This window comes from Nipponia nippon, unplaced genomic scaffold (genome assembly GCF_047370975.1).
Source record: "Nipponia nippon isolate SJK-2023a ecotype South Korea unplaced genomic scaffold, ASM4737097v1 scaffold_7, whole genome shotgun sequence".
NCBI lineage: Eukaryota > Metazoa > Chordata > Aves > Pelecaniformes > Threskiornithidae > Nipponia > Nipponia nippon.
In genome coordinates, this window is record NW_028262391.1 from 53,234,524 (window position 1) to 53,247,809 (window position 13,286).

The 13,286-nt window shown below is 50.7% G+C and overlaps 3 protein-coding genes across 9 annotated transcripts in view; 2 read left to right on the forward strand and 1 right to left on the reverse strand.

Annotated features, from left to right (window-relative positions):
• The window catches only part of WWP2 (WW domain containing E3 ubiquitin protein ligase 2), a 45,775-nt gene extending 42,669 nt beyond the window's left edge, over window positions 1-3,106 (forward strand). For all 7 annotated transcript variants that reach the window (XM_087738658.1, XM_087738660.1, XM_087738659.1 and 4 more), the window contains one exon: window positions 165-3,106. In XM_087738658.1, the coding sequence (XP_087594784.1) occupies window positions 165-264 (100 nt within the window). In that variant the 3' untranslated portion in view covers window positions 265-3,106. The remainder of the gene's footprint in view (window positions 1-164) is intronic.
• Window positions 3,107-3,250: 144 nt separating this feature from the next.
• PSMD7 (proteasome 26S subunit, non-ATPase 7) lies at window positions 3,251-9,392 on the reverse strand. Its single transcript, XM_087738666.1, has 7 exons — window positions 9,256-9,392; window positions 8,204-8,295; window positions 6,787-6,879; window positions 5,840-5,937; window positions 5,468-5,548; window positions 4,411-4,502; window positions 3,251-3,735 (listed from the first exon to the last, which is right to left on the reverse strand). Exons 1-7 carry the CDS (start codon window positions 9,327-9,329, stop codon window positions 3,297-3,299), a joined length of 969 nt encoding a protein of 322 aa, XP_087594792.1. The 5' UTR covers window positions 9,330-9,392; the 3' UTR covers window positions 3,251-3,296.
• Window positions 9,393-9,496: 104 nt separating this feature from the next.
• ZFHX3 (zinc finger homeobox 3) overlaps window positions 9,497-13,286 on the forward strand; it is a 683,250-nt gene continuing 679,460 nt past the window's right edge. Inside the window, exon 1 of the mRNA XM_087738652.1 lies at window positions 9,497-9,605. The gene's annotated coding sequence lies outside the window, so the exon portion shown is untranslated. The remainder of the gene's footprint in view (window positions 9,606-13,286) is intronic.

Sequence of the window (13,286 nt, forward strand, 5' to 3'; positions counted from 1 at the left end):
GCGCGGGCCCCGGGCGCCCTCCGTCCCCTCCACCCGCGTTCCCACGGGACGTAGCTGCTGTTCCCGGCCGTGCATCTTATCGCAGCTGCTGTGCGCGGCCGAGGCCGGAGGAGGGAGGAGAATGGGGATTGCGGTGCTATTCACAGCCTCTGCTGTCTCTGCAGCTTCAACCGTCTGGATCTCCCTCCCTACAAGAGCTACGAACAGCTGAAGGAGAAGCTGCTTTATGCGATTGAGGAGACGGAAGGATTTGGACAGGAGTGACAGAGCTTTGGCGCTTTCCCAGAGCGGGAAGGGCTCTGGAGCGCTGCCGGCCGCGAGGTCCTGCCTGCCGGTGCCCGCGGAGCCCAGCGCCGAGCCCACGCCGCGGGATGGTGCACAGGCAGCTGCGGATACTGTTGCTCTTGTTCCTGTACGAGATCTGCGCTAACGCAGCCCCGAGGGAAACAGGTTCACGTTTCCCTGCCCAAACAAATTCGAGGTGCGACGGGCAGGTGGCCGCACAAGCCTGGCTCCGCTCAGCTCGTGAGGGGCGCGGGCTGGCGCTGGGGGACGGGGGGAAGCCCTGGGCCTTGGCAGGCAGCGTACGGTGCACTGAGGCTCCCCGGTCCCCCCTCGCAGACACAGTTAAATGAGATCCAGTTTCGGCACAGGCTATTTTTCCCCCCCCTAGTGTTTTCTGCCTTCTCATGGCATTTTAATAAATGCAGGCAAGGAGGGGAAATGGCTCTTGAACCAACTCTCAGGTCACTTTTGGGCCCTATCCTGCACCCAGCAAAGGTAAGGGGGATGCAGCGGGGGCCGAGGCACCGCACGAGGGCTGGGAGGGCCCCTTCCCCTGCCGGACCCGCAGCTGCCCGGGCCCAGGGCCTGGCTGACCGTGTCTGTGGCGTGTGCGTGGCCCCTGCGCTGTTGTATGTCATGGTTAAGTGGTGTGTGGCTCGGAGCTGGTCCTCTGCAGCAGCCTCGGGGGCTCCGGTCGCGTTTGGGGCACATCTGGCCTCTGCTTGGTTTGTGGGTTCGGCCCAAACTCCCTGTGTTTCCTCTGTTGCCGGCGGGGCTGGTGGCAGGAGCTCCCGGAGCTGCGTTGAGGGCAGGATCAGGCCTCTGCCCCTCGCCTGGGTGCCACCCCCGCTGCTGCCCCTCCCAGCGCGCCCCGGGGCGAGGGACCCGCGCCACCGTCGGTGTACATAGCTGTACCGAAAGGAAGGCCGTGGATACGAGACACTGCAATAGCTTTTGACTGGTAACCGGATAGTTTTGTACTGCACCATCCTGCCTCAGCGATGCCGACTTCTTGTGCAATAAACAATAAGCAGCTGCCGAGGTGCGTGTGCCGGCTCGGTGTGGCGCACGGGGGACAGCCCGGTGCAGGCTCGGCGGGGGCTGAAGGGCTGCGATAGGCGCCTCGAGTCATGAGTAATGTGTGTTATTACATATAATACATGTGCAGGAGGGTCAGGCTGGGCGCAGCGCTCCTGCCTGCCTTCGCCCAACCTATAATCACACTTGGCTAAAAATGTCTGCAGGAGCCGGAGCTCCCCGTGCCGCCGTGCGACACCCGGAGCGGCATTGGTGGAACACCATCAGGTGAAGGAGGCCAATGGCCATAGGCTGGCGGTGTTTAGTAAAAGCTCCAACACAAGCAGAACTGAACAAACCCGCTATTCAGATCCCCAGCGGCCAGTCTGCAGCCAGGAATTTTGCCATGACTTTGCTTTTCAGCGGCCGCCTTGGCTGGTTGGTTCTTTGTGTGGGTTTGGGGTGGGTTTTTTTTATTAGTTTGTACTCGCGCCCAGTGTGGCACAGCCGGTGCCAGCCCCGTCGCAGAAGCAACGCTTCGATCGCTGCTGGCACTTTGCAGCCTCCTGGCACCGGCGTGCTGACGCAGCGCTCACGTCTACCTGGAGCCCCGGGCACGAGTCACGCCCTGGCCCGGGAGGTGGCAGGGAATTGGTGGCGTCTCGTGGCGGGGAGAGGCACGGCCCCCTCTGCCCTCTCTCCTACAGCTGCTTTTCGATTCAGCTTCAGTGGCTACTGCGGTGCTGCAGCACGAGTCCTCCCTGCCCCTTTGGCCCAGGCGGGCAGGGAGCAGCGGCCTGCGCTCCTGGCCCTGGCGTGGGACGGTGACGTGGGACAGGGTGGCAGGTTACAGGCGTGGCTGCCCCGGAGATGCTGCGCAAGGGTGGCTCCCTGGCACTTCCCCAGTGTCGCGCCAGCACGGCGCTCTGCTGAGGCCGGCCCCTTTCGGTGCCACCGCAGCTGTTTTAACCACGGAGCCTGAGGGGCGAGCAGCCGTGGGCTGGCAGGGCGGCCCGGGCAGCGAAGCCGGTTCCTTCCCTGGCGCAGAGCGGCGGAAGCTGCAACGGCAGTGACGTGCCACCTGCGCTACGCCGCCAGGCCACAGGGTGCCCAAGGACCGTGCAAACAGGAACCAGATTAAATATACAGATGTCTGCGTTGCATGAAATTGGCTAATTGTAACCCATTAGTCCTGAAAAATGCAAATACGTATGCACGCTGCGAGCCTGCTGTAGTAATGAGCTGGTGTCCTGCAGGAGGAAGGGAAGATCTGCACGCCGTGGCAGCACCATGCCCAGCCCTCCCTCCTCACCCCATCTTCTTGCCCCTCTGTGCTTCCACACCTGCAGAGCATCACATCAGCCAGGACATTTTTCTTTACTTTTTTTTAAAGTGTCAGGTAACAAAACAGCCAGCCCCGATCTCGTCACTGCCCAGCTAGAAAGCATAGAGGAAAAAAAAATACTAGCCCAGCAGAAAGTACAGCTGGAAGAAAAGAGGCAGCAGCAGCAACAGCCTCTGCTGTTCACTCCGTGGTGCTTCCAGAACTCGGCACCTCCTCCTCAGCGCAAAAATGAGTTGACACTAATAAATCAGGTCTCACACAGCAGCGCAAACTCGGTGACTGGTAAGACAAGCAGATAGCGTGGAGTCTAACACAGCACGTGGTAGAAGTCCTCAGCTGTTGGCCTAATAGTCCTTGGAGGAGCACTGGGGGAAGGAAGAGTGCTGCACTAGAAAAGATTAAATAAAAAAATTCCCCCCCACTTTTACCCCTTCCCTGCCTGGGGCCGAGGCCCAGAGCGCCAGGCCTGCCCTGCAGGACCCGTCTGCTTGCTGCGAGAGCTGCCCAGCCACGCTACGACGAACACAAAAAGCCCGTGCCAAAGCTGGGGAAAGCAGAGCACCGACCATTTCAACGGGAGAAAAGAACCCAGCCTCAACGTGATTTAGTTTACAAGATTTTTAATTTACAAATAAAAAAACTACACATTTTACTTTTTCTCCTTTTTCTCCTCTTTCTTGACATCACTCTTCTCCTTGTCTTTCTCCTTCTCATCTTTTCTCTCCTTTTTACTTTCTTCTTTTTCCTGTCCTTCTTTCTTCTCTGCATCCCTGTTGGCAATCTTGTTGTTAATGAGGTTGTGCAGGGCAACCACGGAGCGGATCAGAGAAGCCAGATAAACTACCACCATCTGGTCGTTGGTCTTCAGATAAAAGGCCTTGACAAACTCCTGCAGGTTGACGTCTGGGAGCAGGTTGAAGACGTCCTGAAGGTGGTAGATGATCTGGTGATTGATGGGGAGTTTGCCCATGGCTACTTTCTCTAGGTAGCTCCTGATGTCCAGAAGCTTGGAGTTCAGTCCCTTCAAGCCATGGACCTGGTTTGTGATCCGCTGGGACAGGGTGCCCACCGTTGTATCCTTGATATCTCTGAAACACCCGCAAGAGAAAGAATCAGCACCGGACCGTTACCTTGCCTTCTCGTTAACAGGTGGGCACACTCACTTAAGAGCTCTCTCCAGCTTAAACAGAGGAGCAGTTTGAAGCCCAGCTGAAACGAATGCTTCGAGTCCAAGAACGAGAACAAACCGATGTACGTCACAAAGCGTAGCTAAACTACATTGTTGTTGTATCCTGTGGTGCGCGTATGTTCTCTTTGGAATAGTATTTGTAACACCAGTTAGAGGGATAAAGGGAAATAAACAACAGGATTTCTGACTGGTGAAAAGGTGACGTGGTTTGTATAGGGCCACTGCTCTCTCTTTTTGGCTGGAGAGTTACCGGCCCACCAGCAGCGCTCCCCTTCAGTCCTGCTCCGTGAGGTGCGCGGCGGCTGGAGACAGTTGCAAGCGATGCAATATTCTGCAGCTTTGATAGAACGAATATGTAGTTTTCATCATCTCATCAGCGGGCAGTCGCGCTTTTCACTAGCGCTGAGTGAATATGCCAAGCAAGACTGCTAAATGAATACGCTCTTAGAATTTATGCAGTGTGTTTAACAAGATCCGCGCTTCCCCCAGGAAGCTGGCACCGGGAGATGCCAGATGGATCGCGTTCACTGCTACGCTAGCCTCCTAAGAACGCTTTCGGTTTAAAGATGCTTACCGTAGCAAGTGTTCGACACCAACTTCCTCTGCCTCCTCTGCGCCGATCTCGCTAGTCACGTGCTCAAAGGTCTTGGAGGTCGGGGTGCCGTCCTTCGAGGTGCAAGGACAGAGGAGACATGGTCAGACTGAGCAGGGAGCCGGCTGCAGGCACGCGGGCGCAGGCCAGCTAGCCAGTGCAGGCGTCTCGCGGGCGAACAGTGGGGCAACTCGCACGGCGTCACAGCGTAAGAGTAACTGACGCCTGTTTGCACGACAGGATCAGGAAGAGGCAATGGGGCAAAGTACGGCAAAACAGAGTGCCCGGGGACTCGGTGCGCAGCTAAGGGCAGAAGTCTGTAAATTCAGAAAAAAAATACTAATACGGAGCAATCTCATTAAGATTATAATTTATGCACTGGATATTAAGGAAGATATTTAAAAGATTCCCAGGCTGAGTTCCCGAGAATGAGTTTTACCCATGTGTTTTCAAAACCACATACAGCTGTAAACAGAAAGCACCACCGGGACTGTTGCGAATTCACAAAACTAAGAACAAATCCTGCAGATAGAATATCTACACTACTGGGAGCAGTTTTTCTCCTTAGTGAGGGTCTCAGAAAGGCAAAAGGATCAAACTTTTTAATGTACATCCAGAACGTAGTTGAAATCAACCAATTGCAAATGAAAAGCTAAAGCGGACTTACTGCTGGATGTTGTTTGTCTGCACGGTGCTGCAAGTGATTAGCGAGTGCTGCTCGTGCCTGACCTACCTACTCAGCACTGGCAGCTGCACAAGTGAATAAGCACGCGATTACTCAGAACACCTCTGCAAACAGGCTGACAGGTAGAAGTGACATCTTCAAAGTGCTCCAATCTGTGACTTCATTTAACCTCTGCTTTCAGCAGACTTTGGCTGCAAGTCACAGGCCCTCACTAGCGAGCGCAGCATCCCATCTGTAAAGGCAACTATGTGCCATGGGCCGTGCATCCTTCAGAAAATAAGGCAATCCTAACAGCCACCTTTTAATGGAAACCCTTTTCCTAGGAAAAGGCAGAGAGACACGTTGAATACTCACATCGTGAACTTCTTCAACCGAAATATAAGCTTCTGTGGGCAGCCCCAGGTCCTTTGGCTTCACATCAATAATCACCAACACCTTAAGAAAAAAGCAAACGTTTCAGAAAACCAGGTTTTATTCAAGGACTAGGAAAGAATACCTAAGTCAGGTCTTCACTCCACAGCACTGATACGCTGGCTGCTCAGAGGTGTTAACTTCAGGCATTGAGAAAAGGCACCTATAGCTGTTTCAAAAGACTCTGATCTGAGTTCCTCAATCACTTTCCAGCTACCAGGTCTTTAACGCGCTCTATCACCCGTAACAAAGGTGGGGGCCAAGGGTTCCCAGATTTCCCATTTAGGAAGGGGCAGGGGGAAGTGCCGCACTTACGGAGTTAGGACAGTATCTTTTCATCAGTTCATTGATGGCGATGTCGTTCTTGTGCAGTTTAGGGCCTGTGTGGTACCAACCAACTATTCTTTCTCTAGCTGAGCAAAACCAGAAAGGATTTTAAATCAGAATCGCGTGGTAAGACAACAGCAGAAAGATTTAGGCAGAGACTGAATTAGCAAATCAAGGGTGAAAATCTGATGCGTATAGAAGACGAGTGTAAAGTAGGGGGAAATGAATCACGGTAGCAAGACAATGACATGGCTAGTGACAAAGGCAGCTTACGAATCATACCTACTTACTGTAGCTTACTGATCACATATAGAACTTCACTCCTAGGTTCTTAACTAAACTGGACTATTTCGTATTATGTATTAATTTTGCAGATAACAGGATGTGACAGCTTGAAACTCTGACATCTAAGAAAGCAAAAATTCTAGCAACGCAAACTGTATCATGAGAGTGATGATTGTTCCCAGCGCTAAGAAAATTCATAGGCATTTAACTTATGACTGAAATTCAGCTCTAAAGTCTCACACTGAGCAGTGAAGACACTTTTAAAAACAGTGGTGAAGAGCAAGTAGAGTAATTACTTAAAAGTTTGTAACTTTCACATTCATAAAAAACTGTTTTCAGGGCACATCTGTATAAAACAGGTTATAAAGCTTTGAAATTCTTCAGAAATAATGGCATTTCTGAAATCTGAATTATTCTGAAGATACAAAGCTGTCAGGAGACTTGGGAAAATTAACAAGGTATAAATTAATGTGTTAAGAACACAAACTACTTGCACAAATTAACCCACGGAAACCGAAAGTGAAGCCACACAAGGAATTAGCATGGAGCGGCTTCTTAAGTAAGCAATTAATTTTCTATGAATCCACTTTCCCATACAGAGTCTGGAAAGTCGCCAGGAGAGTAACCCTGGCTGCAAGACCTCAACTTACCGTTGACCTTCTTAAACATTCCATACATGTTCTCCAGATAGTCATGGTCTAGAAACCACACGGTATCATCCTTGTCATCCTCGTCAAAAGGTACTGGGAATAAAACCAAATCCCATTATTTACGAATCCAACTTCCAGACTGAAAATGTTTACAGAAACGCTGTGTTTTAGGATATCTCTGGCCGCTAAAGGAGCATTTAATCGGTTTCAACTGCTCTGCAACACTATGCTGCGCAAGCTAACCTGCGGGCTGGTCAGTTCTCTCAGGCAGCGGCTGTCTCATAATTACGAACAGTTTCGAACTGAGGAATGAAATGCAAAGCTTTGTGAGGGTTATCCTCAGTGGACAACATCAAGCATCAGAGAGAAATCCTCCCCCCCCCCCCCCAAAGTGACTCAGTCGTGCGCACAGACATTGGATATGATAAACTGAGTATCCCAGCAGACTTCATAGCTTGTTGATCAACAGCAGTCTACTTAGAGAAATATTAGTTTTTAGGGTAGAACACATCATCAGCGCTTTTACAGACTACTAGAACAAAACGAGGCACTTTTTAAGTAAGGACTATTTACCCTTGAGTAAACAACTAGTAATTTTATCAGCTAGCACGTCTCAGTTCTGAGAACAAAGACTGGTCTCAGTCTTTTAATTTATAGGTATACTAAAACCTTCATAGTCGAAAGGCTGCCAAAACAACAAAAAAAACCCTTTTCAACTCAAATGGAAAAAGTGCCTCCAAAAATTGGGAAAAAAAAAAAAAAAAAAAAAAGTCCACACTTGGGAGAAGAACTCCACATAAACTGTGAAACTCCATATATAAACTGAGATAATTTTGCTTTGTCACAGAGTAGCCCCACTGGGAAGGAAATGATCTAACTAACACAAATGGGTCAGCAAAAGCCGTGCATTCAAGAAGTACTTTTACCATCACATGTAAGTATTTAAGAGGAAACTATTTCAACACTATTCACAACATACTTAAGGAAAGAGCTCGTATCTAATTGGACAAAATCTGAGGAAAAGTGAAGGTAAAATACACATTAAATCTTTACACAAGTAGGTAACAGCTACATCAGCACCGAGAGCTGTGGTTTCTGTATGACACGTTGAGACACTGATCGCTCAGCAGAGGTCAGCGAGTCCAATGCAGCAAAATATTCACCAGCATTTTAAAAGAGGTTTACGTCCGCTCCCGAAACATTCCACATTGCACAAGGTTACAGGGCAAATGCAGCACAAGACTGGCTGGAATAGGTGTATTTTTGACAGCACTTAGCACTTTTTGTCTGATATAGGCTGATTTGTACATGGAGAGAAAAATCTGTGGTCTGGCAGGGTGGCTTAAAGAAACCCAAATGCAATTCATCTATTAAATAATTCAGTAGGGTTGAACAAGGGTCGGACAGCCGAACTCACCTGCAAAACTGTTGGACACATCTAGTATTTTTTTCTGCCACGAGCCCAGCAGCACACCGACGACTCGTTTCTGATTTCCAACTTTTCCTATTCTAAATGGAAAAGACTGTCAGTTCCTACGACAAAAAGCCTGATCCCGGAAAGAAGGTAACTGCGGACAAGTTGGCACGTCTAGTTTCTGCAAGTTGAACAGCACGTGCGTTGGAACAGAAGGAAAGGCGTTGTGATTGTTTTATTACTGATGGTTAATTTACATCTAGAAAAAAGGCGTTTTGGTGCTCTCGGAACCAAACCTTGTAACCCAGCGATGCAGAATGGGCTGCGTGGTCCGATGCAGCTAAGGAGGGGAAGGTGACCCAAAACAAGCACGGCTGCCGCCTCTCCGCAGGACAATGGGCTATAAAAAAGTGAGTAAGCTCTTAAACTGCTCGGTGTCATCCGCAATTTGCTTTCACAACAGCAAGCCTGTTCGCCTGGCGAGATTTTTTCTTTTTCTTTTTTTTTTTTTTTCCCCCTTTAACGCTAGAGCCGCTCGTCAGCCGGCGCGATGAAGTTAAATCGGGCGCAGATGACGCGAGGGGTTCGAGGGACGGGGCTCGCCCCCCGCTCGCCCGGCTGCAGCGGTGGGAACGAAGCCGGTTCCTCCCCCGCTCCCGTTTTAAGCAGCGGGACGTTGCCCCCGAGCCCTCGGCAGGGCGCTGACAGCCCCCCGCCGCCCGAGCGCTCCCCCCGCGGGCTCTTCTCCTCCCGAAGAGGGAAACACCAGCGGCGGCGGGGCCGGGCCGGGGGCTCCGGCGGCTCCCGCAGGCCGCGCTCCCGCCGCCAGCCGGGGATCGCGGCCCCCGGCACCGAGCGATCGGCCCGGGCCCGGGCGCGCCGCTCCCCTCACGGCGCGGGGTCCCTTCCACCCCGATCTGCCCGCCCCGGCGCCCGGCGCGCCGCTCCCCTCACGGCGCCGCTCCCCTCGCGGCCCCGGTTCCCCTCGCGGCCCGGCCCGGCCCGGCCCGGGGCCGTGACTCAGCGCCGCGGCGCCGCGCCCCTCACGGCCCCACCTGTTGAAGTGATCGACGACGCTGAGCAGCACCAGCGGGTGCACCACCACCCGGTCCACCGCCAGCTCCGGCATGGCGCCCGCCCGCCTCCGCTCCGCGCCGCGCCGCGCCGCTCCGCAGCCAGCCCGCGCCGCCCGCACCAGGCCCGCTCCCCGCCGCGCGGCCCCGCTCCCAGCCTGCCCCGCTTCGGGGCGGGGCCGCCGCCGCCATCTTTAAGAGGTCGGCGGAGGCCGGACACCATCTTGGAGAGGTCGCGGGAGACGGCCGCGCCGCCGCCATCTTGGGAAGGGGCCGCTCCGCCGTCGGCGGCGCGGCACCATCTTGGGGAAGTCGCGTCGCTCCGCCCAGAGGTGAGGGGCGGGCCGGGCCGGGCCGGCGAGCGGCCCTCGCTCGGGGGGTTCGCGGGGGTGCCGCTCTCCCTTCCCCGCAGCTGCGCCGCGGCGCGCCCCGCCTGAGGGGGGGCGGCTGCGGGGCTGGCTCCTGTCAGCGGGGGTCTGAGGGGGCAGGGTCGGAGGGAGGCGGGCAGCCCCGCCGAGCCGCCTCCGGCCCCAGCCAGCGGGTCCCTCGTCCGCCTGCCGACTGAATGGCCTGCAGGAGCGTTTGCCCCATAACCCTTGCAGGGACGGCGGTCTCAGGGGCCGGCCGCCTTCCCCGGCTCCCTCTGCTGCTCTGGTGGGCTCTGAGCGTGGCGTTTGCCTTTTCCCAGTTGTCGGGGCCGTCTCCTAATCACCATGACCTTTCAAAAAAGGAGAGCGCGGCCTCAGAACGGTGCCATAACGTGACCGTTACCCCTAGACTGCAGGTTTAAAATGCCGGGGTGCTGTCCTCTCACCCCGGTAGAGAGCGAGCGCGCTGCTGGCACGTTACGGGGTGGTATCCTGCCCCGAGCTGCGCGCTCTGCCTCCGCTCCCCGTCTGTCCGCGGCTCCGGGAGCTGTCGCGGCCCAGGCTGGAAAAACTCCATCGCCCTGCCTCTCCTTCCAGAGCTTCAGGTAACCTCAGGGCTCCTAGTACAGCAGGGACAGAAGTTTACGTTAATAAGCGGAAATATTTACTATGTCGGTGTTTGCTTTCTTCTGAGGGGATTATGTTAGGATAATTTGTTTCATTTTGCTGGCAAGCTTTCAGCCTCTCTCTTTGTAAACGTTTTTCCTCTCGGAAGTACAGCATTCCTCGATGTAAAGGCGAAGCAGGCTCTGAGCTACGCTGAGTGCTTAGGCTAGTCTTTGTAGGAGGGTTTTTGCACCTCTGTGTAGACACAGGGCTTTGTCTTTTGTACTTTACTTCCAGCAAGAAAATAGAACCCGAGGCTGTTATTCCTGAACCTACCATGGAAGTACTAATAACTACAATTATTAACATGCAAAGTATTAGCACAATCCTTGAGGATAGTCTCGCTGTTTTTAAAGCATTATGATATCCCTTATTTTCTGCACTTTTCCCACATGTTACGTGTTTTTTGCGTATTTCTCAGGTCTGACCAAATTCTGGGTGAAACCTGAAGTTTTGCGTTGCCGCTTAGCATCTTTTAACACTTGGCAGATGTCAGCAAAAGCAGCGTTCGCTTACAAACTCTACGAGAATTAGAGACCTCTTGTGGAGACTTTTAGACGTTACAGTCTTTAGTGTCGCCTTCAAAAAAAATCTCTGGTCGCGATTTTCGAGGTTTTTTCCAGCAGAGGGAGACATCTGACCGTGGAATTCGAACGTAGCTGGTATTCTTGTAGCTTGTTTTATCAATATACATATAAAACTCAATGCTCAAATTAACTAGTTCAATAAGTAATTTAGCTCATTGATTTTTGGGCATATCCTAAGTGCCATTACAAGCTACGGATATTTTAAATGCCATTACCTAATAGAAGGAATGTTTTAAGCACCTTTTATTGATTTTATTACTGCTTTATTTTGCTGTCTTGGTTTAAAATCATCTTAACCACTCTGTAATCAAGAAGAAATATATCGTTGGTGAAATACAGTCAATTTCCTAAAAACCTTTGACATCGTTAAATAAGGAATTACAGTTGTTAAATCATGTCAGGCAATAACCGAGGGACAGAAAAGATATAAAATTTGGAGCAGTGGGCCAGCATACCAGTAAGCTGTTTTGACCTTTGGCATTCAGACTCCGTTTGTGACAATCACACTTCAATTCTGTTCTTGGTTCTTGCGTCAGTCAGAAGAGATTTAAAATCTCAGCATGCCAGGAAGGTTGTTGAAGGATAACAGAGTATGATCTAGAGACAATTAAGGGGCGTTTTAATGACCTGCTGTGACTTTTTGTTAAGATTACTCTCTAACTTAGCACATTTGAAGTTTCATTTGCTGGATTGTATTGCTAGTAGTTTAGTGTATTGATGTTATACACAAAAGGAGTAAATTGAGTCTGCTCATAGGGATTTCAGTTACTTCCCTTCCCAGCTCTTTTGACTTGAGAAGATTATCAGTATTATTGAGCTAATCAGCTGGTAGATGTAGACTGGGAATACAGGCAATATGTTGCTTAATCAAAGAATTGAGAAGTAATGAATGCTGGTGCTCAATAAAAAACAGCTAATGAGTTGATTGCATTGATGCTTGATGTAATTTAACTGTAGAGTGGCAAACATCAATACTTATATATGATTTGGCTCATGATTGCTGAGCTGAAACTCAAAGTTTAGAGAGGTTCTGCAGTACACGAGCACCTGGCAACTGACCTGAAGGAGGGAGGGAGGGAGCTGTGTTTTGTTCTTTAAATGGAACAAGTGATTCCATCATTAATTGCTGGGCTTTTACTTTGTTTAAAAAAACCCAACCAACCAACCAAACACAAACAAAAAAAGCGCCCCACAAAACCCAAAACTCACACATAACTGTTTTCAGAGTTTTAAGAATAATTTCTGGATTGAAAAATAAGAATAAATCATCATAAAGTAGTTTAAAAATAAAATTCATGATTATAGATGCTAAACCAACCTCTAGTCTTTCTTTAATAATGGCCTTGATAACCTCAAGGGGGAAGTCAGCAGCAAAGAAACATTATGCTGTCTGTGGAGAAGGACATCTGCGATGTTTGAGCTAGCTGTCCCGTTCCTGTAGTAGCAGTTATGACTGCATTTTAGAAGAAAGTTCGTTTGCAGAAAGTGAACAGCCTTGAATCGTGCCACCTGTAATTTCGTTCTGAATTCACTTTTTGCCGTTATTCTCTTCCTTGTGATTTGTTAGGTGTTATAAACTCTCCTCAAGTGCAAGGTTATACTTACTGGTGGCACAGAAGGACACCTTTGTAGGCTTTTCTAAACCAAGATCTGCCACTGTCAGCTGCAGGAAGAAAACTGTTGGTACCCAGATTCTGTGTAGTTTCTACATCTTTTGTCATGTTCTGACCTCTTTTCCAGCCCTGGGGATCACACTACTTCTTTGGGAACGTTGGACCTTCCATCAGGAATTAGTATTTGTCTTTAAACTGTGACGTAATTAGATGTTTCAGAAACTTGGTTTTTATTTCTGTGAAACGTCCTGTGTCGTGTTTGGGCCTCGATCCTTATTAGATCGGTGACATGTTCTCTGGGCAGCCATCAAGTACGGCTTTATGGAGCCTCTGCTTGCCAGCTGTTTTCTAATTTAACTAATGCTGCCCTACAAAACCACAATAACACAGCTGAGGGACACTTTTAGTGGCCTTATCTCTTGCCTTCTCCTTTCAATCTGTTAATATTGGGGTGGGGGCAGTGATGGAAATTTGTAATAGGGGAAAAAGCAAATGGAGGTAATTCTGCTGGCAGAATCACGGAAGAGTCTGATCATCTACAGACTAGGGAAGGCATACATTTACCGAGTACATTCAGTTTGTATTTCTAGGTGTGCTTTCCAATGATGAGAGTTAGAAACATACCAGTGCTTTAAATGAAAATACCAGCACACCACAGTTCATCAAGGCCATGAACCGAGCCTTGGATGGCTGTGCGGCAGGCTACCCCCTCCAGACTTACAGCCTGCTTTGTGTATAGCTCTTGATGTGTATTTTTCCATCTTGTCTGAGAAGGAGCT